General features: G+C 41.5%; 1 protein-coding gene across 1 annotated transcript in view; it reads left to right on the top strand.

Annotated features, from left to right (window-relative positions):
* Positions 1–17,417, top strand: part of LOC306968940 (protein kinase C and casein kinase II substrate protein 3) — a 36,013-nt gene that overhangs the window by 16,666 nt on the left and 1,930 nt on the right. Inside the window, exons 3-7 of the mRNA XM_079564530.1 lie at positions 10,624–10,780; positions 12,343–12,578; positions 12,655–12,810; positions 13,768–13,943; positions 17,276–17,396. Of these exons, the coding sequence (XP_079420656.1) occupies positions 10,624–10,780; positions 12,343–12,578; positions 12,655–12,810; positions 13,768–13,943; positions 17,276–17,396 (846 nt within the window). The remainder of the gene's footprint in view (positions 1–10,623; positions 10,781–12,342; positions 12,579–12,654; positions 12,811–13,767; positions 13,944–17,275; positions 17,397–17,417) is intronic.

Genomic DNA, 17,417 nt, shown 5'->3' with positions numbered 1-17,417 from the left:
GTCAACCTGACCAGCATGTTTTTGGAGGTCGAGGAAACCGTAGCACCCAGAGGAACCCGGCTGGCCGCCTTCAATCTCCTCCTGGGTTTGTCCCTGTTTCAGAGCGTGGTGTCCTGCACTGGTCGGCTCCTCCACCTCCTTCTTCCTCTTCCTCCTGCGCAGCACCCTCCGCCCCACAACAGTCTTACACCATCTTCTGGGAAGGTTTTAGCAGTTAATCTGAAGGCATGTGTGGTTTAACTGTGAGTCTCATCCGAAAACCTCCTTGTTTGTCTCTTCCTTGTTTCCTGTAGCTCCTCTTGTGACGCCTCCTCTGTGCTGCAGCTGTGGGGGCTCTTGGTGCCTCTTCAGTGCCTCAGAAGAAGAAATGTGTAGGTCTCAAATGGGTTAAGCTAATAAGCTAGCTGTTTGTTTAATTTTAAAAAGCTGCTTTCTTCAGGACCATAATGGACTCTCTGCAGTGAAAAAATTCATCGAACCTCCACAAAAACATGGCAAAGATGTACAAAAGCATCCAGTAAAACAATGTGGAACATAGAAACCACAAATGCAGCTGTACCGCGAGAGAGGGAGGTTGCTGTTTGTTTGCCCTTTTGTGGTATTCTTTATGGCCTTTTTGTTGCTTTATTTTGTAAGCCACATGACATAACTTTGGGGAACTTTTTTGTTGCTTCTTTTGCAGCTTTTTTGTCACATTTTGTCACATTTTCATCACTTCTTTGTCGCTTTTTTGTGGTTCTTTGTGTACATGTACATAATGTGTCCAGGAACAACAATATATACATGATTTTATTTTGACAAAAAAGGGGACGATATCGCAATGTCCATATCTCAAGAAGCCACTGAGTCTGGTCTTCCATCTGACTGAGTTTCGCACATTTTCGACTCACACAATCTAAAGCAAAACAATGACTCGAACAATGTTGTACAAAAGTTCAGTTTAGACACAATTTTCCTACTTTAGTTTCATTTCAGCTTTCTCTTGGTTCTGATTTTGTATGTACCCTTGTTTTGACTAGAGGAACAAACTGGATGGCATATACTCTGTTAAGAAAGTTTTGGAATATCTCCTTTATTTCTCAGGTCATACAGATCTATTCATCTCGCACAAACCTATAATCAAATGTTGTGTCTTTTAGTTTGATTTCCCTCTGTAAACCCAGTGACTTGTTTCCCCCGGGCCCCTCTCTCTGTGACCCGCTGTCTGTCCCGCCCTGCTCACTGTTTTGGCCTGTCGTCTGATTTGAAAAGCGTATCTCGGAGTTGGACCCTGACTGTGGATCTGTGCCTGTGTCTGAGCCAACTGGGTCTGATCTGCTGCCTTTGGCCCCGGCGCAGATTCCTCAGCTGCTTCTGCTTAAGTCGTAGAGCGAAAAGAGGACAAAACCAGGACTAAAACAAGACAAAATGATGCCAGGGCTGAACCCTGCAGGACTTACAGCAGGGCCAGACCAGGACTGAACGAGGCCTAACAAGGGCTGAAATAGATGTGCGGGTTCTCTTTTATCCTTTTTAAATGGACAAGAAACATCATAGGATCAAAGTTTGATTCTTAAATGGTGTAATATTATTAATGAAGCTGAAATGTGGACATAATATACAGTTAAAAAGACCTTTTGGACAGATGCCCTCATTAGTCTTTGTTAACGGGTGAAAAACTTTCAAAACACCGGGAGGTCGAAACACACTGAGGTGGCAGTAGTGAGTATAAAATGGCCAACATGCATCTAGTCCCTTTAATTTAATAGATCTTTAACCTCTTAACCCCCACCTTAACCGAGCACATTTTCTACTGTTTAGCTTTCAAATCTAAAAGCTCCTCGACAGGAGCCTAGAACCTTTAGGCCAGTGTAACGTCTCATATTGTTGCTATTTTGATGCTTTTTTCATGAAGCTTTTAGATTTGGGTAAAGTCGAACTGTAGAAAATGTGCCCGGTTAAGCAGCGGTTAGGAGATTAAATCACTAGTACCTTGATCTGACTTGTTGGCTCTGGACCCATTCAATGCACTGAAAAGGCCTCCGCTTTTTGGGCTGCTGTACAAAAACCAGCGTGGTTAAAAATATTTCACCGACCCCAGCGTTGTCACATGGGCCTCCAAATTCTTTGGAACCAGGTTTTCAAGGGTTCTAGGAAGGTCTGAAGTCCCATTAGAATCCTGTTTCGAAAGTGTCTTTTGGAGTCGCCCCTGGCCACCAGGGGGTGGTATTGCACCAATATCAGTTCCCCACCATGAATACCAGAGAGAAGCCCGCTCCTCCTCGTCCATTGGTCTTTGCACATTTGCATTATGAAAAGTCAGCTAGCATAATGCTAACTAACGTACATGCTAGCTAACGTTTTAGCAGACTCACTTCAAAACTTGTTTTTTCTCTCATTTACTTTTGAAAAAATGAATTAATACAACTGTAGCTCATTTACAGATGAATAAACATCACATTCCCCTCCTGGACCTTAACGTGGTGGAGGGGTTTGAGCACCCGAATGATCTTAGGAGCTCCGTTGTCTTAGGAGATCTTTGGAGCTATGTAGGGTCTCCCATGGCAAACAGGTCCTAAGTGACGAGTCAAAAAAGAGCGCTTCAGAAGCCCCATATGAGAGACCAACAAGCCTGTTAAATCATGAGGCCGTCTGCCCGTGGACCCACCACCTGCAGAAGGACAAGTGGAAGAAAATGGATGGATGGATGGATGGATGGATGGATGGATGGATGGATGGATGGATGGATGGACATCATATTTTTTATAAACCAACAAAAACTTACAACAACTAGACAGCTGCGCTTCTACCACAGTTAACACTTCGCTAAATGTCCTCAAGGAGAATAGCAAACACGACTCTCTTTACTTCATACCTGAGGTCCCTTAGTAATTCTAATCCCATGCAAACAAATAGGGTTTAGCACTAATCTTTTCAATATGAGTTGTGCCGGAATCTGATCCATCAATTCCGCTTTTTTTTTTTTTACCAGCAATGCAAAAATATAATATAATATAATATAATATATAATATAATAAAAATAGAGTCCCAAAGTCTAAAATTAGCCTGAAATGCCACCTCGGTCTCTTCAAGGGGCAGGGATACACGTGTGGTTTCTTGGAGCAAAAACAATTGCCAAATAAAGTAGTAAAGCAAATTATGCAATGCTGCGTTGGCACAATCGTGCTCCACATTTCAACAGTTTTACAAGCGACATCACAACACAACACGCCCAGAACCACAATACAAGCAGCTGCATTTCCCATTCATTTTAACAAGCGAGTTCAAAGCACTGTCTATGGGCCACGTTTGGTGGGGCATGACCTGAAAAAGGCCACAGTGGAAGACAGAGTTCTGAAGGAGGACACTGTGCTGTCCCAAAACAAAGCTTTGGGTCAGTTAGTTTGAGTGTCTTTTCATTTCTATTTGCAGACTTTTCTTGATAATCCGTATCAGATTTAGATAAAAAATTGGAATCAGAACAAATACTTTCTGGTGTAACTTGCGCGATGTAAAAGCTTGAGCGTCTTGCACTTGTTTGGGAACATCTTATCAATGTGTTCGACCCCCTCACTGAAAGCTAGAGCTGGGCAATTTCTCAAAATCGCAATCTCATCATAATCGTCATGGGACTTTATAATCAGGTTTACAGCCATTTCTGATGCAGAAACAGAACCTCGTTTTGGAGTTTGGAGACATGGAAGAATGTTGTGTGTGAAATGAAACTAGAGGATGGCTTTTGTTTTTGTTTGAGAAGAACTTTGTTCACCCCCACCTTAACTGAGTACATTTACTCCGGTTTGGCTTTACCCGAATCTAAAAGGTTGTCGACTAGAGTTTAACTTTTTTGTTGTGTTGTCGCTCTTTCGTGGCTTTCTTGTTGATTTTTTAAACCCCTCAACTCCCACTTTAACCTAACACATTTTCTCCAGTTTGACTTGACCCAAATCTGAAAGATTCTTGAAAAAAGCGTCAAATTAGCGACAAAAAAAGCAACAAAAACAAGACATAAGTTAGGATGAAAATGCATCAAAATAGCGTTAAAAAGACAGCAAAAGTTGTATCAAAGCCGCCAAAAAACCAGAACGAGAGAAAATGTGCTCGGTCTGATGTTTCTGTCACTTTTTCAGCGCATTTTTGTCACTTTTTTGTGGCTGTTTTATTGCTTTTTTTGGGTAACGTCAAACAGGAGAAAATGTTCTCCATTCATGTGGGGGTTAAGAGGTTCAAAGGTATAAGGCTCAAGCCAGGGGTGTCCAAACTGTTTTCATTGAAGTGGAGATCCACAGATTGGGTCAATGCAGTGAAAATTCTAACCTGTGCCCCACACATTTATTTAGGCTTGGAACCTTAAAGGAACAGGCCACCGTTGTTACATACTGAGATATGTTCTTTCCTGAGCTTAGACAAGTTGATACTCACCTGTCTGGTCTTTGTGCCCGTGGAAGAGCTTGGTCGCTTCTAACTTAACCCCTGTTTGGAGCTATAGGAATATACTGGGAGAGGCCAAATGCTAACACCATCTTTGGTCTTTTTGCATGACTGAGGGCACACACAAAGACCAGACAGGTACACATGAAATCGTCTAAGCTCAGGTAAGAACATATCTCAGTATGTAAAAACAATGGCCTGTCCCCTTAAAGCCTGCTCTGTCCTGCAGTAAAATGTTTGTTTTTGAGGATATAATCGTGTATAATAACTTGTTGTAAAAAGTACCATATTTGCTGATTGGTGTGGGGCTGCACTTTGAGCAGCAGATCTAAGTTCATGAATCAGCTTCATGTATATTTTTACTATGAAAAAATCTACTCGGAGTCTACTCGGAAATCGAGATTGATCAACTTTTTTTTGCCATATCGTCCAGCCCTTTTAAAAGCGCTCACACTTACAAAATAGTGTCCCATAATTAAAGTATCTGTAAAACAAATGTATCCACGTATTGAAATGAACATCCAGGATCTTTATTATTTGCTCGGGAGGTGGTCTTCTTAGGTCAGTCTCGTCGTGAGTCACAGTTTCTAAATTGTCCATTGTCTGATGATAAGCATTTCTTTTATTACACACTCACATGTCTCCACTTGACGATCTGTATTGTATTAGAAACTAAAAATAGATAAAAGACAGAGGAACTTGAGCTGGATCTGTTTCTCGGATGTTTGAGAGAAATTTTATGGGCAGCGACCGCCAAAACAGGACAATGCTTAATGACGAACAAATGGAGCGAGGCTGTGCTGTTATAAAGGAGCGATTGTGTTCGGGAGACTTTGCACTGTCTCAACTTTACACTGGCTTATGTGGTTTTTATATTTGCAGCAGATGTTGTACCTGGTGTCCTCTGGTTCAGACAAATAGTACAGGCTGACTGACAGCAACATTTGTAGTAAGTATGAAGGCCACCATCTGAGACATACAGAGAGGACTTTATACGAGCCGTGTGGGGAGAATCAGGGATAGTTGATCGTTTATCTGGGCCGTGTTGTCTTTGTCACAGAAGATACTCAAACTAAGACAACACTGTTATCGGTTTTTGCAGCTATCCAAGGCACTGTTAATACTGACAAAATATTTTAATTTACTTTTAGTCTTTTGCCGAAAGTGTCATTTAAGGTATAGTCAAAGAATTGTCTTAAATTTTTCTCTAGTTTTAGTCGACTAAAATTGCATGTAAATTTAGTCGACTGTATCTAAAATGAATTCAGTCAACTTTAGATTTACGGTTTATTTATTCAGACATTTAAACATTTAAGGTAAAGACATATCCATCCATCCGTCCATCCATTTTCTTCCGCTTTATCCGGGGCCGGGTCGCAGGGGCAGCAGTCTCAGCAGAGATGCCCAGACTTCCCAACCCACCCAAACCTCCTTCAGCTGTTCTGGGGGGACCCCGAGGCGACACCAGGCCAGCTCGGAGACATAGTCCCACCAGTGTGCCCTGGGCCTTCCACGAGGCCTTGTCCCGCTAGGACATGCCTGGAACACCTCCCGCGGGAGGCGACCAGGAGGCATCCGCAACAGATGCCCGAGCCACCTCAGCTGCTCCTCAACGTGAAAGAGCAGCGACTCTACTCCAAGCTCCTCCCGGATAACTGAGCTCCTCACCCGATCTCGAAGGGTCCCCCCAGCCACCCTGCGAAGGAAACTCATTTCGGCCGCTTGTATTCGCGATCTTGTCCTTTCGGTCAAATGGACCGACAAAGATATCTGGTTTAATCTCATAAACTGTTTTTGTCTCATTTTAATCAGCACAAAATGACTTTGACCAATATCCAAGGTACTATCAGCGAGTTTCCACATTTTGTTTAGAGAGTTTTAGTCATTTTTTAACGATAAAAGATTATTTTTCTTCTATCAGTGGAAATGGGGTCGATACGTAACAAGATAAATTAGAACTGTCCAGGATGTCGTCACGTCAGGATAAGGCCAAGAGGAGTAATCTGGAAATTATGATAAGATTTTGCACTCTTCCTTGTAAATAGGACTATGCTTCTGTCAAAAAGAGCATTGTGAATAAGCTTTATCTGAACAACTTTGCAAATATATGAAAGATGGCAGATAATAAAACGGCTGGAAAATCTGGTGGACGAAGTTTCTTTTTTCTTTGTATTACACGCGCCCGAGGAGTCCAGATTCTTACAGTGATTCATGGTTGGACAGCTGTCTCTTCGTGTCAATATCACAAGTTTAACCAGTGCAGTAAGCGTTGAGTGGGAGGACACACACACACACACACACACACACACACACACACACACACACACACACACACACACACACACACACACACACACACACACACACACACGCACACACACACACACACACACACACACACACACACATTGCCTGGAAAATTGGAGAAAAGACTTTCCAAAATCAGCAAACAGCACGCTCAGCCTCGGTTCTTGTCTCGGTTTATCCTCGAAAGCGCTGGTCCAGTCCAAATGTCCACCGACCGTCCTCTCAGTCCCAAACCAGAACACACTATACTCTCATGGCACGTGGCTTGACCTCAAATGGCCGCAGTGACAGTGTAATGAGAGGCCTTGGACTGAGGAACTGTTTTCTTGTTCTTACTTCTTGTTTTCTCAGCCAATCGTAGCCTGCTATTTGTCTCCTAAACCTTCTCAAATCCTTCACATACAAAAATCACTTCTCACTTCATTTTCATGCTATCACCTTCTCTTACCTTATTATTTGACAAACATTTCTCATAGCTGTACCCATTTTAGTGCTTGTAGATTGTATAGTGATATTTTCCCGCCTTGCAGTCGGCCTATAGATGGGTTTCAGTTTCTCGAATCCGACATTATGTGTGTCAATTTGGCCTCATTTCCTAGTTATCCGGAGTGTTGATGATTTCTGGAGATTTTTTTTTTTTTCATTCATGCAGTCCTTATATTTGAAGAGTTTTGTGGTGCTAGGCTAATGCTAGGCTAGTGCTAGGCTAGTGCATGTCTATGGTAACTAGTAGCCTGCATTAAAAACCTCTTCAAAATCATGGGGTCGTCCTCCAAACGTTGCCATATATGACTTGTAGAAAGCTCCTTTGTGAATTCCACGTGTAGTAATGCCGGTAAACAAACTACTGTAGATCCGGTAACTTAGCAGATCACTCCGCCGCTGCATAGCTTACAACCAGGAAGCTGATGCTGCTCAAATATAAGTTCTTTTAAATCCAAAATGGTTATATTTCCAAAATGATTTAGTCAACACAGACATTTGTAACGGTATAGTCTTGTGTTATAAGTGATTTGGCTCAGGTGCACTGTGTGCTTGGATCAGACGGTTTTTAATGCAGGCTACTAGTTACCATTGACATGCACTAGCCTAGCACTAGCCTAGCACTAGCACTAGCACCACTAAACTCTTCAAATATAAGGACTCCATGAATCAAAAAAAAAAAAATATCTCCAGAAATCAACAACACTCTGGATAACTAGGAAATGACGCCCTATGTAAAAAATCCTGAAATGTCCCTTTAACACTTCAGTAATTGTCAAATGGTGTTAGGGTTAGGCTTTCTTTTTATGCATTTTAACCTCTTAACCCCCACCTGATCCGAGCACATTTTCTCCAGTTTGGCTTTACCGAAATCCAAAAGCTACTTGACAAAAACGTCAGAATGGAGACGAAAACGTGCTAGAAAAGCAACAATAAGACAATATAAAATCATTTTTTTTTAAAACGACAAAAACATGAGTAAAAAGTGATGAAAAAAGCCCACACAAACAAACAAAAAGCCCACAAAAAAGTGACAAAAACATGCCGGAAAAAGCACCAACAACACAATGAAAAGGTGGGGGAAAAGTGATGAAAACACAACAAATAACTTACCAGAAGAATGTATCGCAGTATTTATCAGATTGGCCCTAAAGTACCGTGATACATATTAGATCGTGACAAAAGTGTCTCGTCCCAGCCCTAGTTTAGTTTAGTGTGTTTTGATGGGATTGATCGGTTAGCATAATAGGCTAACATAATCATCGTAATGTGCCAGTGCCTGATAATCATGAACATAAAAGACTTGAAAATTGGCTGTTTATCAATTTAACTGTGATCAAATGTTCAATGGCAGACTTTATGTCTCGTACGAAAGCCTTTCTGTCTCTGTTCCTCGGTGATAAATCACTTTTGGGATTTCGAAATATTGTCGTGTCGGCATCAGCCCCACAACACAGGTGTGAGCCAGTGCTTCAGGATATTATCAAAGATCCGTAACACAATCAAGACGCCTCACAAACAAGATGGCGGCGTATGGAACTGTGGAAAAATGTGACGTCACCAGAAATCTGTCTATCTATTCATGGAAAAAACAGATTGCAGCATTATTGCATTCAGGAGTTATTTTAGTAATGACGAACCAGGAAGTAGCACAGATGCGCTGTTGGCATGTACATTTACTCCCTGAAAGTTGTTTAAGCTGCACGGTCATTCACTTCTTGTTCTGGTTTGAAAGCTGTGTGAAAAGTGGATTTACTTTGTGTCTACTGGAGGGGCTCTTGTTCTGCCTTAAATGGAAGACAAGAGTGACTGCAGCATTAAATCTCATATCGTTTCTCAGTGTTTATGGCTTGTAGTTCATGTAAACAGTGAGATTAATGCTCGACAGAAATAGCCTAAGCTAAGAGTCATGTGACGTCTGGGCTAAAGTTTCAAAGTCGGGTTCAGTTTAGTTTATAGGCCTTACAGCCGATGCACTCAGAAGTAAGTCATGTTGGTCACAGCATTAGATCTGTAGAGCTGGAACAAGAACTGAAAAGAACCTATGACTGCAACTCAACCTAGTACTACGTTTGTTGTTGCTATTTATGCCTCCAAAAATGTCATTACCACTTCTACTGCAGCTGCTACTATTACAATTCTTCTTTGAAATACTCACTTCTTTGGATAATTTAAGACTTTAACTTTATTTTTTCCATATTCAAAATAATTCATATGTAGATTTTGTATGAATATCTAAAGCCCAAGCTGTCGCCTCAGACTCCGCTCACACTCTGAACCCTCCGTTTGAGCGTCAAACCTCTAGGAGGCGATACCGAGTTCCACTGGTGTGTAAGAAATCTGTTGTTCCCTGTGCTGTGGGAATTCTGAATGAAGCAGCGACACACTCGCCACAGAAATGGACTGAACTGCTGTGTAATATTTCTATTGTATTCTTTTCATTTGCATTTTTCGGTAACACTTTATAATAATGGTACATGAGTTCATGCATGATTTTCATGAACTTATGCATTAATTAATGCATGATTTCATGACACATTCATGCATTGCTAAATCATGACTTCTCAGGAACAAACATGATCACATGTTGGTTCGTGGACGACTTTATCCCTGAATTTAAGGCGTCACTACTGTAATGAATGTACATGAAAATCTTAAATCGTAAATGTTATCCTATAAAGTTATACTTTGTGTTCTTGTCCATAATTTGTAGTAGATTTCCTCCAGGTGAGTCATGATGTTCATGCATGATCCTCATGATCATGATTGATTATTTTATTCTCATTTCATTGCCGTTTTAGTAAATTCATGGTATTCTTATGTGATCCTCATGATCATGATGAAGTATTAAGATCTTCATGTACATTCATTACAGTAGTGAGACGTTTAATTCAGGGAAGAAGTCGTCCATGAACCAACATGTGATCATGTTTGTTCCTGAGAAGTCATGATTTAGCAATGCATGAATGTATTACAATTTATACTGTTACCAAAATGATGGTATACTGGAACCATATTTGTCTCCTCCATTTCATCCAATTTGAAAAAGTGCTTCTTGTTTTTTGTCACTAGAATACAGTGTTTGGGCATTAAAAAGCATTACATTTGAAATTCTTCTGCCTGTAAACCTTTTCCCCTACATGTCAGCGTGAGTGCGGCGAATGAGTGAATAAATGGTGGACGTTGGCAGCCTTGTTTTCATCAGACTACACCAGGGCAGTTGTAGCTATAAAATTACAATTTACCAACTCCAAATGTACAGAGAGAATCTTGTCACGTCAGACTTGTAAAGCACAACAGGCATGTGTGAGGCATTATTATCAAAACAATATGGATTTTGGATTTGTCTAAGTTCAATCATTCATTCAAAATATTCCCAATAGCATTTCTAATCTCGGTTCTCGCCTCCTCTCGTGTCTGCAGCCGGGGAACTTCCAGCGGACGGTGCGGAGGACAGAGGACTCGTTCCAGGCGTGCACCGACATCGTGAGCTGTTTTCAGGAGCGTGCGCGGGTGGAGCGGCAGTACGCCCAGGCCCTCAGCGAGTGGAGCCAGAAGTGGAGGCCCGTCGTCGATTCCAGTCAGTGAGACGCACAAAACCACAGAGCGTTTACACCGAGGAAACTTTCCTTTTACTCATTTAAGATGCTACTGTGAACAGTCATTTACAAAAGATCGTTCACAAATCGTGCCTTTACAAGATAATCCATGGGGGAAAAAGAACTTAACTGCATGACAAGAATGGACATTAGGTGCTTTAAAGGAAGGTTATGTAATATTGTTTTTGTAAAGGTTTGATAAACATTACTGACAACAATATGACTTAGCAACAGTTTTAATCTTGCCATAATTTTAGTCAAAGCCATGTTTGCGTGGACTAAAATTAGACAAAAACTAAACAAAACGTTGCTGATGGATAAAACTATGACTAAAATATACAGATGTTTCTGTTGACTTATAAAAACTTAATTGAGATAGTTTTAAAAAGGCAATAAAAATGTCAACACTCCCAATGACACTGTTTGAAAACCTCATGTGAATTAAAAAATCTAAGCCCAAGGAACAACTGGTACTGGTGAGGGAGAAGCTCCATAAAGTGATTAAATAAGTAGTTATATTAAATAATATAAATCTAAAGTTGAATTAATAAGTTTTAGATTCAAATAAAAATAATAAAAATAAAATGAGGCACTAAAAGCTATAATGGAAATAATGTCAAACTGAACCTGAATTACAATCACAAAGCTCATCTATCCTGCCTTTCTCACTTTTTTAATGTCACCCTGAGACAACGGGAATAACTTCAACTGCGAGGCACTGCACAAAATACAGCGACCGCTTAAATCATAAAAAATGCTACACTGTATTACATTTTTGCCTGAAATGCTAACGATTAATTTTCCTTCCCCTACATGTTTCAACAATGTCCTAATGTGTAGAATGAGCCCAGACCTGTTCACCACAACTGCCTCTAAAATCCTGCACTGTCACTCAAAAAGGTGTTAATTCGGGTCCGAAGTGCCGTCATGCATGAGCTTAATATAGAATATGCAGTTACACGAATGACCTGAGGTGGCAGTAGTGAGTATAAAATGGCTAACTTGCATCTAGCCCCTTTAATGCTTTATAAAAAGTTTCTGGCAACTCATTAGTTTCTGCCTAGACTATACGACGTTACGTCCATGGAAAACTGTATCTGTTATCCACCAACATAATAAGGCTTGGCTAAACAAAACATTTAGCTTAAAATGCTAACGAATAATTAGCAAATGTGATTAGCTTACAGGTCTAACATAATGCAGTATTAAAAGTCTTCTGGCGACTGAAAGATGCCCTTTCAGCGAGGATGGAAGTGCTGCTGGCCCAATTTAAATTTGTCATTTCAAACTTTTAGTGATAGATATTGATCAGTTTCTGCTTTGTAATATGGCGCTGACTGTCCTACGTTACCATGGAGATCAGCTGCCGTACATCTGGTTTAATAAAGTGCTTATTTATTCTCAAGGTAGAATGTGTCCATGTTTACGTTAATGTCTGTTTTTACAATACTCTGAAGGAAGAAACTAAAGTAGAAAAGAGCAATCAGGTACAGGGCGTTGGAGTTTAATTTAGCCCCTGACCTCCCTCTGTCGCCCCCTGTAGGCCCTCTTTACGGCTCGCTGCTGAAGGCCTGGCAGTGCTTCATGAGCTCGGCGGACCGCCTCGCCTCGCTGCACGCCTCCATGTGCCGCGCCCTGGTCGCGGAGGACGGGGACAGGGTCAGGACGTGGCAAAAGGACAACTTCCACAAAAAGGTCTTCGGGGGATTCAAAGAGACGCAGGAAATCGATACCGGCTTCACGCGCGCTCAGAAACCGTGGGCTAAAAAGCTCAAGAAGGTCTGTGCGGCTGTGTTTACACGGAGGTTCAGCTACTGCAGCTACTTTAATGACCGTCCTAATGTTGACCCCACAGCTGGACAAAGCGAGGCAAGCGTACCATAAGGTGAGCCGCAGGGAGCACCTGGTCAGAGAGCGAGAGGCGCACGCTCAGGGAAACCCCGACGTCAACATCGACAAACAGAAGAAACTGCAGGAGGAGCTGCAGCTGATCACACAGGAGGCCGACAAGGTGAGGCTTAGGAAATCCATCACAGTTTCATTACGATTACACTTATTACTCAACAATTACAAAAACAACTTCAAGTGTAAAGTTTAAAGGGACAATACAGGGGGCAATATTTTTCTATTTGCTTTATACAAAACCTGGAGGACATGTTCCAGCAATGTCCTAATGTGTTGAATGAGCTCAGACCTGTTCACCACAACTGCCTCTAAAATCTGCACTGTCACTCAAAAAGTTGTTACTTCGGGTGTTTGACCCCACAAAAAGCAGAAACTTGACTGACACCTATATCTGCTGCTTATACTTAAAGTGATAGTCTGTAAAGTTTGCAACGTGAGGAGAGAAAAGTGAAATTTGAAAGTAAACAATCAAATTCCTCCCCTCTTTAACCAGGAAGCCCTTCTTAGTTTGTAAAATGAGGTGAGCAGGAACAGAATTATCGATTCTAAACGATCAAGCTCCTCCCCCTCTCTCAAGATCTGTTCACAGAAAGAGCTCGTCTCATTGGTCGACACGGGAGGATACTAGATTAAAGTAATACATATATATTATTAACTAGTTTACATCAACATGCAAGACGAGGTGGTTGATTTTGCACATTTGTTAACATTTAGACTTCCAGACTATCCCTTTAAGGCATTGGTACATTTGTAAATCGATTCACGCTGTTGTTCTGCGTTGTTTTTATAGTTTACTATTTATCGCCACCAAGTTTTATGTTTCATGTTGCATGTTTGCGCCGAAGAACATTCCTCGTTCATGAGCCTGTTCACTGACAATGGCAATAAGACCTATTCGGATTCAGATTTTTATTAAGCTCCTCCCCCTCTCTTTTGGACCTGACAGAAGAAAGAAATTTGGTCTCATCGGTAAAAGTTTTAGCCCTGGGGAACATTCTGACTTCTTCTGTGATATGGAGCTTTATGGACGTCCCGTCTTGACCCTCGTTCCTGTTGCCCTCAGGTGCGCTCCCGTTACGAGAAGGTCCTGGAGGAGGTGAACCGATACGCCCCTCGCTACATGGAGGAGATGGAGTCCGTTTTTGACCAATCGCAGGACGAGGAGCGCAAGCGGATCATGTTCCTGAAACAGGCCTTTCTGTCCATCCACCAGCACCTGGACGTCACCACCGACGAGAGGTGAGCTTTCTGACCCTCTCAGGCCGCCATAGCTGAGGTTTGACCCGGCCAGTTTGTAACACATGGGGCAATACTGTATTAGAAATCTCCATATGTTTAATTGAACCAGTAAAATCAAAAGTATATTAGTAAGTATATTGGAAAAATTGTTCTTTACCCATTTTGCTGTTACCAACTCTATATGAGAGTTTGGATCAGCTGAAGCTTGTTTTGTGGGATTCTCTTATATTCTCTAATCTATAGCTACTGTATATATATTATAACAGGGATTTGTAGCTCACCAAACACTTTCCACATTTCTTTATGGTGGCACAGCGGTTAGCGCTCGTGCTTCACAGCTAGAAGGTCTCAGGTTCGATTCCCACCTGGACGGGGCCTTTCTGTTTGGAGTTTGCATGTTCTCCCCGTGTCTGCGTAGATTTCCTCCAGGTAATCCGGTTTCCCCTACCACTAAAAACATGTACATTAGATTCCCCTCTGGGGCCCCTGGAAAAGAGATTCTTAATGTCAGGGACCTTCCTGGTTAAATAAAGGTCTTTATGCACTTGATAAGTCACATTTTAGATGTATTTTTTTTTGTTCTGAGCATTTTAGACACAATCTGCAAACCAATTAGGTAAAACAGTAAAAGAATAAGGGCAAAATGGTCTTTTTTTGTTGTTAAAATATCTAATCGACTAACACCAGGGTGAACTCCTTCGAAGTTACACAAGTGTCTACAAAGCACAAGTAGCTCTTTGATGCAAAAGTTGCTCACCAGGTAAAAAAGGCTGGAGACAAGTTGTTTATAACCTTATTCAAAGAGGTTACATCATTAAAAAATGACTTTCTGAGCTTCTAATCACCAAATACATACTTGTTATATGGTCTTTTGCTTCATTCACGCAGTTTTGAGTGTCTGTTCAGTTTGGTTGTTTGTATTGGCAGTAAACACCACACACACTGACACTGTGGCTGCTCAAATGAAAGGTTCCCAGACACGTGTTCCACTTCTATAAACTTATTTATTTGGCTCAAAAACCCAATATCCACATCCACATGTGACACGGTCAAGAAGAACTGTCCCCGATTAAGCAGCACCTGGTTACATAAGACCACGTTTTAAATAGGCCCAGGGAGGAAAAAGAGACACAGTGCCACATAGAGGCAGGGGGTAAAATAACAGCAGCAAAGCATAAATGGCTCCTACAGTTGTTTCTTCTTCTGGGTCATAAACTAAAAGTGAAAGCTTGTTTCCACTGTTCTATGACATGTCATTCCCTCTCCTGCCTGCTGGGGGTGCTCTAAACCAGATTGAATTCCTCTCACTCCTCACACGGGCATCATCACACCCTCCACTGATCCGGCGACTATTTTTACACCGTCATTTAAATGCCATTCAGATGCAGAAAAGCGCCCAATTTAGTCCAATTTGACACTTTCCCATAAAACAGACCGTCCCCACACTGAGACCTTTACATTAGACGCGGTACATCTGCTAAATGCCAGCGCTGCATAAGTTTAAACGCCCTCGTGAAACCTTGTAAAAAGTGGAACTTGCTAACTCTGCTCTGGAGGTGTTAGCGGTTGTGGACGAGGTGTTGAGAGCTTTGAATGACATTTATTCACCAGGCGTTTCCATGTTCAGCATCCTGGTCTCAAATGAAAACATGAAGCCTCGGAGATGTGCTTCTTTTCTGTTATTTTTCAATGCTTCGACATAAAGGTTAGCAGCTTAAGTGTATTCTGGACTCATGCGCGAATAACCACTTCTTAGCAAAGTTTTGTGCTGTGGACAGTTGTGACTAGAGGGACCACCTGACCCTCTTTTGGCTGCACTGCACAGTCCCACCAATTTAGAGAATGTCATTGTCCCCCTTTTTCCAATAAAGTTAGATTTGCAAAGAGAATGACCTTTTTTTGTTTGTTTTCTGAGTCATAACAGGAACAAGCCACCGTTTTTCCATACTGAGATATGTTCTTTCCTGAGCTTAGACGAGTTGATGCATTCCTGTCTGGTCTTTGTGTGTGCCCTCAGTCACGCAAAAAGACCAAAGATGTTGTTAGCATTCAGCCTCTCCTCCTCTCCTCTATGTGGCCAAAGAGGGGTGAAGTTAGAAGCGACCAAAATCTTCCAGGTTTTCCCTATTTAAATACATATGTCTGGAGTTACACGATTAAACATGTTTAATTTTTTAATCTTCTAAGTGGATAAAAAGGGGAACTTTATTGTTGGGCGTAATAACACCTCAGCACTTTGACGTCCCCGCAGTAAAGTGAAGATATTACTGTGCAGACGCTGAAGTGCTCCTAAGGCCTTAAATGTCACTGAAAAGCATTACAGTTGTTTCAAGTCGGCATTAATTCTACATTTGTGATCTTTTATGCCATTAATTCATAATACAAAAAGTATGGTCCAAAGCACATTCAGTTGCATGTTTTGATGAAGTATTTATTTTGTCCGTTTTGCCCAATTTGTCGAACATCTAAAATTTGACTCCATTCCTCGGCTTAATCTAATGTTTTCACATTTTCAGAACTGATCATTGCTTAGATTGTATTTGAGGGAATTAAAAACAAATGTTGCATAAGATTTCTGCGATTACTTCCTATTCATTGTTATTGTTTATAATGTGCAAACCCAGGGTGCTGCAGTACCCTGGGTCCCCACGGCCTTGTGTGATCTCTTTCTATATGGATGGTAAATGGTAAATGGTCTCAACTTATATAGCGTTTTTCCACATACATTAGGCACTCAAAGCGCTTTACAGCAAGGATCCACTCACCCATTCATACTCTCATTCATACGCCAATGTACGCAGACACTGGGGGCAATGTGGGCGAAGTGTCTTGCCCAAGGACACAACGACAGTGTGCACTTTCAGGAGGTGGGAATCGAACCCCTGACCGATCATGAGACGACCCGCTCTACCATCTGCGCCACTATCGCCCGGATGTTGTGTCCCCCTTATCTTTATTACGGCTCCCCATTAGTTATTACCACAGCACTTCTTCCTGGGGTCCACATAAAACAACAACACAAACATGTACAATAACACACTAGTCCATATTACATGTTACATCATAGAAATTGAAATTGTGCAGTGTCTTAAATATACAGAAATACAATTTAAACACAAACAAGCTTGAATTTGACAATTACTTTAGACTTTAATTTGATAGAATAATGTCCTTCATATGTGTAGCCTTTTTTAACTTAGTTTTAAATGTCTCTTTACTGATCTGTGTTAAATATGGCGATGATTCCACACTGATACAGCTCTATATAACACTGACTTCTTCAAGGTTCCTAATACTGCATATTGTTGACTTGTTTCTTCCCTGTGTTCCAGCGTGAAGGCGGTCTACAGCGGGCTCCACAACACTCTGATGTCCATCGACGAGCAGGACGACCTGCGCTGGTGGAAGAACACGCACGGCCCCGGCATGCCCACCGACTGGCCCCACTTCCAGGTAAAGCTCTTAAAAACCCTC

This window comes from Gobius niger (assembly GCF_951799975.1).
Source record: "Gobius niger genome assembly, chromosome: 10".
Lineage (NCBI taxonomy): Eukaryota > Metazoa > Chordata > Actinopteri > Gobiiformes > Gobiidae > Gobius > Gobius niger.
This window is presented reverse-complemented; position numbering and strand designations above follow the sequence as displayed.